The 9,805-nt window shown below is 38.7% G+C and overlaps 1 protein-coding gene across 37 annotated transcripts in view; it reads right to left on the bottom strand.

The window, feature by feature from the left end:
• Nucleotides 1–215: 215 nt before the first annotated feature.
• LOC139144781 (fibropellin-1-like) overlaps nt 216–9,805 on the bottom strand; it is a 74,391-nt gene continuing 64,801 nt past the window's right edge. For 35 of the 37 annotated variants that reach the window (XM_070715515.1, XM_070715514.1, XM_070715520.1 and 32 more), the window contains 7 exons: nt 9,074–9,205; nt 8,455–8,571; nt 7,920–8,033; nt 7,179–7,292; nt 6,575–6,682; nt 4,556–4,699; nt 216–1,707 (listed from right to left, as the gene is read on the bottom strand). In XM_070715515.1, coding sequence (XP_070571616.1) covers nt 1,535–1,707; nt 4,556–4,699; nt 6,575–6,682; nt 7,179–7,292; nt 7,920–8,033; nt 8,455–8,571; nt 9,074–9,205 — 902 coding nt within the window. In that variant the 3' untranslated portion in view covers nt 216–1,534. The remainder of the gene's footprint in view (nt 1,708–4,555; nt 4,700–6,574; nt 6,683–7,178; nt 7,293–7,919; nt 8,034–8,454; nt 8,572–9,073; nt 9,206–9,805) is intronic. The other 2 variants (XM_070715529.1, XM_070715544.1) reach the window with 2 other exon arrangements.

Raw genomic sequence — 9,805 nt, 5'->3', positions numbered from 1 at the left:
TTTTGAAAACCATGCATGTTATCGGAACAGCACAATTTATTTATTTTTTGCCTTATGCGAAAGTTGAGTGTGATGAGCAACACCCCGACATTTGCCTGCATTCGGTCATCTTTGCCAGCAGGACTGTGCCACATTCGCCGTTACAAACTTAACGAAAGTTGTACTCCCCCGACTCGGCTTTACGTATAGCAAAACACACATGGACGCGCAAGAAGTTATTTGAAATGACTTTATTACAAAAGGTTCACCAATTCCACCCGAGTCTTCACCAGAGAGGAATACAATCACGCTTTTCAATTTTGCATTTTTTTTTAAAGTTAGAAAACCAAGTAAGATTCCATCATTGCAATAAGTACAAACAGATTCCTAATTACACCAAAATTCAGAGTTCTGTTTTGTACAACACTTTGCCTCATTTTTGTGTTTATCATCGACGCCATTTTTAAATTGAGAGAAATTGCATAGTTTTACATATCTTTGTGTTTGAAACAGTTGGCAGGGGAAACAGTGTGCATAATTATATGAGCCAAGTTTCCGTACTGTTGCGCTGCAATCTGCATGTTGAAAATGGCTTCCATCAAAGGTGGTTACCACCTCAGTTGCGCCTTCACGTTTGTGCAAAAAAAACTGCACTGGTTGAGAATGCTCATGTGTGGCGTTCAAAGAGACAGATTACATAGTTGACCACATGCCCCACTTTCAAGATCCATGCCCCGAATAAGTTACCATGAGAATAATTTCATTCGTGCTGACATCAAAGACCATATGCTTCTCTGTGTTGTGGCGATCTCAACAGTAGCAAGCCCTCTTTTTGCCGCATGAGGGCGCTAACAAGAACCACAAAAAACTCTTCCTTCATTTATTAAGTGAAGGAAGAGTTTTTTGTGGTTCTTGTTAGCGCCCTCATGCGGCAATAAGAAGGCTTGCTACTGTTGAGATCGCCACAAAAGAACATGTCATTCACAAAGCAGAGTATGTGGGCAGTACACTTTCACAAACACAATATTACGTCCGACTAATATTCTGTGATAAAATATTACATTCTTCTGAAGCTAAAGCATGAATAAGGAAGCTAAAATTAACTAACCGATATTGTAAAATCCATATACACTGTATATATAAACTTGTAAAATTGCGAATGCCTTTCATACGAGAAATGAATAAAGTTCGAGAAAGCTGACAGCACCGTTTCAACCTGACAGAGTACCGCAAATAATTCACATGCTGATTTAATTAAAGTGTGTTACATCCATGTGTGTCAATACAATAGAATAGGGCATATACATTGGTAACAACAGAGTGTGTGTGTAGAAAGCTTAAAGAGAACCGAAATAATGATGTTTTGTACTCAATAATGTTTTGCACTTAAGTGCAACATGTACACTGTAAATTGTTTCTGTAGCAAATTACAAAAGTTAAAAATTATTCCTGTTCCTCAAGATGAATTTATTCACATACAATCGCTGTATTGCGATCGCTGTTTTCTGAGATTGCGGTTTAAAAACAAAACAAGGATGTGGTTGAAAATAAAAAATCACACGCCATCATCTTTCTTGCTCTTTCGTCTGGTGAAAACAACGATGCAGATGAAGACGACCAATAGGAGTGCGATGAGGCAAATCAAGGCGATCCACCAGGGCTCTATTGCCAGGTTGTACGTGCTTCCGCTTTCTCCGTCGGTCTGGCCATCGTTGTTTCCGTCCACAGCTGAAAATTGTCACACAGAACATGTTGAGATACAAATACGATTACGAAGACTCTCTCTCTCTCTCTCTCTCTCTCTCTCTCTCTCTCTCTCTCTCTCTCTCTCTGACAGACCCGACAAACCGATCAAATTGAAATCCTCTGAGCTGACCCCTTTGTAATTTCACAATTCCATGCGCACTCATTTGAATTGACTTTTGCACTCAACAAAACAGTTGATGTAATATATAGTTTCATGGTGATCACGGGCACGCGAAGTGAGCAGTCAATTTGCATTTACCGCCAATGTAGAACGTGGTGAAACCTTGACCTCGGTTTTGTTTAAAGTGACTGTATAAAGACAGGATTTGACATGAAATAAATAAATGTACCTTTAAAATCCAAAACTTAAACACGATTGGAACTAACTTGGGACAATTGCATGGTAAAGTAATGTCTGTTTAATCTGCAAATGTATACTCATCTGCTTCCCTTTTTAAGTTATACACTTTTTATGAGCAATTTGTAATATCGCAACATTCAGCTACAGGGCACCCAACACTTTTGAGAAATTTGAAAAATATGAAGATCCAATTATTCCAAATTAGTTCAAATCATGTTCGAAGACGATCGTTGGTATAAGGATAAGTGATGTACCCGACAGACTCAAATCGCGGTATAGGTCACCATATTTAGTTTGAGCTACGCGAACGTTACAAATACGCATGATGGACGGGTGTCATGCTCAGCGTTTCTAAATGTTCATTATATGCCACAGGTGGGAAATCGAGCGCCTATACTACATACTACAGTAAACTGAGTAAAGTATCTTTAGGGACTGGACACAAATTACAGGGGGGGTGGGCCGGTGTTTTTTGGGGGTGGGTCGCCATTTTTCGCGCAAGCATTTTTGAAGGGTCATAAAATTTTGTGCAAGCCTATGGGGGAGGGTCACCTTTTTTCATGCATCAAAGCTGAAATTGCATGTGCACGTTATGGAATACTGAAAAAAGAAAAAATACCTCCTGGCACTTTCATTTTCTGCCATTACCATTTTCGGCGCGCCCTTCGGGCGCAAATTTCAGGTATAATAAACAATGTATTGATGATCCAAGCAGCCACATTGATTTAAGTTGTCATGATTTCTACTTATTCAACACTATTGTGCATAACTGTCCCCCCCCCCCTATAATGACTCTTTCAATAACAATTTGGGAGATTACTTATTTGACATCATTCTCCCATTGACAATACATTGGGTATAGGTCGGTGTCAAACGTTCATGTACATTTTTTAATTTTTTGAGGACATTGACAGAATACAAACTGTTCAGAATAGTGCATAGTGTCATCAATAACAACTGGAAGCTTCAGGTCGAACAACTTTTGAATAACAATTTAGGATCAGATAACCTATGAGTTATTTGTAGTTTCCTCATAGACTACAATGTATAGTGAATCAACATTTTGGTGAAATTCCAAAATCAAATTTCTCGCACAACCATTGACTTGAAACCACTCTAGTCTAATCATGAATATTAATACTAATAATTAGGTGTACATAAATGCACAGGTTTACCAAGTTTTGTATTGGAAAAAAATTATTCATAGTTTCATCATAGACTGCCATGTATAGTGAATGGACATTTCAGTGAAATTCGAAAATCAAATTTCTTGCACACCCATTGTCTTGAAACTACTCTAGTCTAATCATGAACATTAATACCAATAATCAATTGTAAATAAATGCACAGATTTTCCTATTTTTGTATTGGAAAAAAATTATTCATAGTTTCATCATAGACTGCCATGTATAGTAAATCGACATTTCACTGAGCGAAATTCCAAAAACAAAGTTATTGTACACAGATGCATGTGTTACCACCCTCTTCTAATCAAGCAAATTATGTCAATTATTCCGGGTCATATATACACAAATAGTGCATATTTTTAATTCTGAAATTTTTTTTTTACAGTTTTGTCATAGTCTCCCATGCATAGTGGATCAACATTTTATGCGAAATTCCAAAAACAAAGTTATTGTACACAGATGCACATTTTACCACCCTCTTCTAATCAAGCACAATTATGTCAATTATTCAGTGTCCATATATGCACAAATAGTGCAAATTTTTAATTCTGAAAATCTTTTGACAGTTTTGTCATAGAACCCCATGTATAGTTTTGTCATAGACTCCCATGTATAGTGAATCAACATTTTAACAGAAATTCCAAAATCAAATATCTTGTTCACATGTGCACTTGTAAACAACCCATGCTAATCAAGTATATCTATATCAGTTATTAAACATCTGTATATAAACAGATATAGCTAGTTTTATACTGGAAAATACACGTTCGTAGTTTTCTTATAGTCGACTACATGTATAGTGAATCAACATTATCGATAAAATCTAAAAATTACATTTTTTGTTAAGGCATGCACTTTTTACCTGCCACTTTAAGCAAAGTACATTTACATGAATAACACACATATGATTTGATATTTTTTGGACAACGCGTTATATCGGCCACATTTTGCCTTCCTTTCGGGAGGGCGACTTAAAAAGTATAGCAAGTCAGAAGGGGGTCTTTAACACATTGCGGGTTTTTTGGGGGGTATTGAGTAACAGGGGAGGGTCACTTATTTTCATGCACGGATAAGGGGGAGGGTCACTAATTTTTGTGCATGAACTTTTGAAGGGTCACTATTTTTTACGCAGCAGTTTTTCAAAAACACCGGCCCCCCCCCCCCTGTAATTTATGTCCAGTCCCTTAGTCGGTCGATTTCCCAATCACCTGCGCGTAAAACGGCATTGAACAGAATTGAACATGCAGGACTTTATTTAACAAATACGACAAAGGACACCAACCGTTTTCACACCGCATGCCGTTGTAGCCATTTGCACAAGAACAGGCGTACACGCCGTTCACATTGAGACACACGCCATCGTTCATGCAAGGGTTGCTGTCACATGGATCGTCGCTAGAGGGCGGCGGCGTAGGTTCCCCGACAGCTGAAAGCGAAAGAAAAATATGAGCACGTTGGCATACTGTACATTACACTTTGCCGATTCCGATGTAGATGCAGTTACAAGGAAACTCGGCGACACTCATACGAAAGTACATTTAATAAGCAGAAAAAGCGGAAACATGCCGGCAAAAAACCTGTAATAGGCAAAAACGAGCGAATGGGCAACAATACCCATACATTGCACCTGCAAGCAAAATGGTTTTATTATTTAATTAGCATTTATCAAAAAGCATAAAAAGGATAATTGCGATAGCGGTAACATGCAGGTATTTTCATGCCATCTTTAGTTGCTCGAGGTCACGCTTCATGACCGAAGATTTGATGTGGGTTTACAGGCTTTGCAGAACGCAAGGAACAGGGAAAGAGTATGGATTTTACAGTTGTTACCGAACAAGGAGCTGTTCGGTCTGGGAAACAGTCCGGAGCAATATGTCCTATTTTACTGTATCAGCTACTGAAACTCCATGCAGTTTCAACAGATGTGGTCATTTACAGGTAACCATACCGTATGACAAACACCCACGCATCTGCGCTGGCAAATATACACAGACGTACGTAACTCGAATGAAATGTAAAATTACAATGCCCGTGTATTATCGTAATAAGTAAAACGAGGCTCCCATTTTGAAGACATTCGAAAATGCATTTGACGATACGATCGGAATAATTTCACGATTTCAGCATATTATTTATTGCTTCAAACGATTTTTATCGCTTGGCCATGATTACACTGTACTTTCAAGATCGAGCTCGTCACTGAACAATAACACAGAGGCACTGTACTTATACTTACAGCGAACGATATCTTAACTTAATCAGATAATAGCTCTGTAATTTTATGCATTTTACTGTTTTTGCAAGCAAACAAGCAAATCTTATAGTCTTCTCCCTAAAGGGTGCTAAAATCTATGAATTACTGGCCTTGCCACACGTCATGCTGTGTACACTGTGCAACGGTGACCGTTGACACGTGACTGCATGCGGACTAAATTATCAGCATCATGCATGGCACGATGACAAAATGAACACTGCATTTCAATATCGCTTTGGTAATACAACAAGAAACTTCGTTCAGAACAAAAAAACAGAACAAAAATCCATGTCAGATGTCTAAAAAGCTGCAGAGCCTATGCCGCTTCTGCATTAACCCTTTGAGTGCTGTAATTTTTTCCCACCAAAAATTTAGTGCAACATTTTACCAATTTTTATGATTTTTTCTGTACTTTTATCAATGATTTTGGACCAAATGGACATCACAATTGGCTACAGTTTTTATATCAAAATTTTGGCAAAATCCGGAAAAAATTGACTAGGGTATATCTTATAAAGGCAACAAAAATTGACTTTTGCGCTCAAAGGGTTAATACTATAGACGTCTTGTCATGAGACTAAGTATGCATGTTGTTTGATTAAGATTCTTTACCAAAATAACTCCTTTGTGTAACATATTAAAATTGCAACAATTACACATACTGTAAGCATTATATACTTTACATTTCATACATGCATGCGTATTTATGCATCTATTCTTTTAAAAAAGGGTCAGTCTGAGCATTGCGCACTGTGAGGATTTTTGCTTGCACGGCGACATGATGGCCGACCAAGCAGCAAGTTGCGCATGCGGGAATCACAAATCAAGCTCCGGGTGCATTAAGAAGACGGCATTTTGCCAACTGCCTCGTCAAATGTGTCTACCGGTAAAATCATGCTACGCATGCGATATAAGTGGCATTCCGTGCTCTCCACGACTACAAATAAGCGCGGGAAAAACAGCCTTGCACGCTGGGGATCATATTTTGCGGGGAATTGCAGCGTTAATATAAGGCCATAGCGATTGTTATAATGGTAAATTTCATACATGTTTCACATCTGGTTCCGGTGTAATCTGCCGCACAGGTACACATCAAGCCATCTGCTTCAACCGAACAAGTGCCGTTGTTTTGACACGGCTGATCGGCACATGTGACTGTGAAAGACAGTGGAGCTTTAAATCAGTTACAATACTTGTTATCATTCTGAAGTGATTTGTGGGTAAAGTAGAACTAATGTAACGGCGCAAGGATTTCAAATCGGTAACAAAAATATGTTTTCCTCCTCGTCATCCATTTACATGATAAACGTGTCCGTATTTCTAAGTCGCCCCTCCCAGTTGGCTCCTAAAATTTGACATCGAACGCATTCAGACTCGTTCATAGCCGTGTCGTGTACATATCTTGGTATTGTCCTTCATCGTGTAATATGCAGTCATGTTACAAAAGTTGATTTCTTTAGAAAGTAGAATCTACATCGAGAGAGGAAAAGTCGATATTTCCCTTAGCTCTTGTCAGCTTTTTTTTCTAATGCCGCACACTTTATTCGTAATTTGTCGATTGCTAAGACTTATTTTCATAACTTCTGGTATTTAACTTTGCCAAAAGCTCATCACTGGCAACAGAACAACGGACTAAGCATTATTGACGAACCCTGTTGTTGGCACGTTTCTCCTTGATATTCTAGTGGACAGTCGCACCAGAATCCGTCAGTCTCCGACATGCATGTACCGCCATTGGTGCAGGGGCCACTTCTGCAGGCATCGACTGTGAACACGATACACAATCAAAATGTATCGGTCATCCTTCGAGTACGGTATCTATAAACTTCGAGTATGGTATCTATAAACACTATAAACCACGTGATTCTCACGAAATATGGCACGGTTTAGATTTTTTTGCAGAATAATATAGGTCTGATTATTATTTCACACTGTGTTTTGAAAGAGAGCTCAGTCACATAAACAGTGCACTTTTCCAGTGCCTCTGTTTGGTGGCGCGATATATTACAATCCTCGAGACAACCGCTGAAGTTAGTTTGCCCTCGTGTGTTAATACATTCACATAACCTTGCACTGCCATGCACTTTGCATTAATTGGTAGTTCCAAAGATTAGAGAAGTTAGAAGCGGGCAAAACAAAACTTAATTTTCCCCCAAAAGCACATTTTGCCTGATTATTCATTTCTATAGCCAACCTCTCCCGTGATCAAAATTTCTTAAGTAGTCAAGAATAAAGCGATGATATTTTACAGTCAACGACTTTGACGTAAGATTGAAAAATCGCAAGTTGCTTCATATATACAAACTTTTTTGCGAGGAGAAAGTCAAGCTCCCCCTCCCCCTCCCCCCGAAAAGTGAAGGTAAACTATTCCATGCATAGAATGGTTTCATACATGTTTGACATGTTCCTCCAGTATACAGTTGTGGGCATTCACACTCGAAACCAACGTCGTTCGGATTGTCAATGCATGTCCCACCGTTCTTGCACGGGTAATCGACGCATTTTACTGTAAAATATGTAAGATACATGATCAAATGCACATAGGGCAAATAGACTTGTCGGATTAATTCAAGTGAGCTTTGTATACTTATAAATTTTATAAATTCTTGCAATACTATTGTCTTTATCTTGTGTGTTACAATCCTAAATCGTTCGAATTCGCAAAAGCAGTTTTTAAACAAAATCTTTACAAATAATTATACTCATAATATACGCAGTTGTCGAAACAAACAACAAACAAACAAACAAACAAAACATTATTTTTCGATGAACTCGGGGGAAGGTTTCCACTGTGGTGTATGGCCCTACCGAAGATTTCTGTCTCTCAGTGCTGCTTGACACACTGATCTGATTATTGAGCCCGAAATGAGGTAAGAGTCCGTCATATTTGGATTGTAAGTTAAGAATAGTAGCAAACCAAAACGAACCAGGCTGTTGACATCGGTCTCCGGTGAACTCCATTGGACAGTTACAAACGTAGCCACCTTCACTTGCCATAGTACACGTACCGTCATTTTCACACGGATTACTAATACACACAGCGACTGCAGGATGGTAAAGGCAGAGTTTTGAGTCTTGTCCTTGAACGCCATAGCATTTGAACTCGGCAATTATTAATATATACTATTCGAAGCTCAAAACAGCTCTCGTGATATTAAAACTGATTATATCATGATTCCGACCCTAGATCTGACTGTAATATCAGTCTGAATGCGAATCTTATCGTATCAACCTTATGCTGTTACTGAGGTCTGACTCCGAATTATATTGGGTCAACTTAATAGGTCAAATTTGTAATATGCACATAAAGAGACGATTTCCATGCTATGAAAGACCGAATTGGGAATGTTGAGAGTACATTTTTGATCGTGTAGCTCTATGCTCACTCATCTTTGCTTTCATTCGCTACGATTACTTTCTCTTCAAACGGTGGAATTAAAAAAATATCTATTTTTACTTGTCCTGGTCTCTGACATTAAGATAAATTCCGAAAGCTCTCTTTGCTCTTCAAATATAGGTTTTTTTTTGTTCTAACTTCATTCTTACTCATTTCACAATGATCCCCCGTGTAATCCTGCGGGCATTGGCAAACATACAGCCGCTTGTCAATGTTTTCAAGGCAGTCACCCCCGTTCATACAAGGGTTGCTCTCACACGGTGTCGGAGCGGGTGTTCCTCCTGCTTGGGGAAAAATAAAACAGTCACGACAAAACAAAACAAAACAAAACACAAAATTATCTTTCTGTCTTTCCAATCAATGAACTCAATCATTACTTGGAATTCGCAAGAGCAGGTTGTATGCAGCGTTCGAGATGACGATATCACAGATGTATAAAACTTGTCGACCTGTAAGGGAAGTTATAATTATATCAACACAACGTTCTGAAAGAGATACCAAAATACCCCAAATGACAAGGAAATGTCATCAAAAACTGTCTCATTTTCTTCACTGATGCTAGATCTGTTTGCGATTTGCTGAGGAACTTCGAGGTGATCCACACTTCATGACAAGAACACCACAGGTGCTTGAAAAAAGGAGTTAGGTTTTATACATTTCAGTACATAAAACCACAGACTCTAAACAAAGGGAACTTCATATGATAAAACAGTTCACCAACGGCAGTCCCATGTTTGCCATTGCAGGCCAGGCTGTTGAACGTTTCTAGAAAGATATTTCGCTGTTCCACAGCAGGTGGTATCTATATACGTCTACGCAAACTACTGACAGGTGTAGGCCTCAGATCCGACATTAGTTCGGAGCGCCCATTTGCTAAGGTC

The sequence above is a fragment of the Ptychodera flava genome, chromosome 12 (genome assembly GCF_041260155.1).
Source record: "Ptychodera flava strain L36383 chromosome 12, AS_Pfla_20210202, whole genome shotgun sequence".
NCBI lineage: Eukaryota > Metazoa > Hemichordata > Enteropneusta > Ptychoderidae > Ptychodera > Ptychodera flava.
This window is presented reverse-complemented; position numbering and strand designations above follow the sequence as displayed.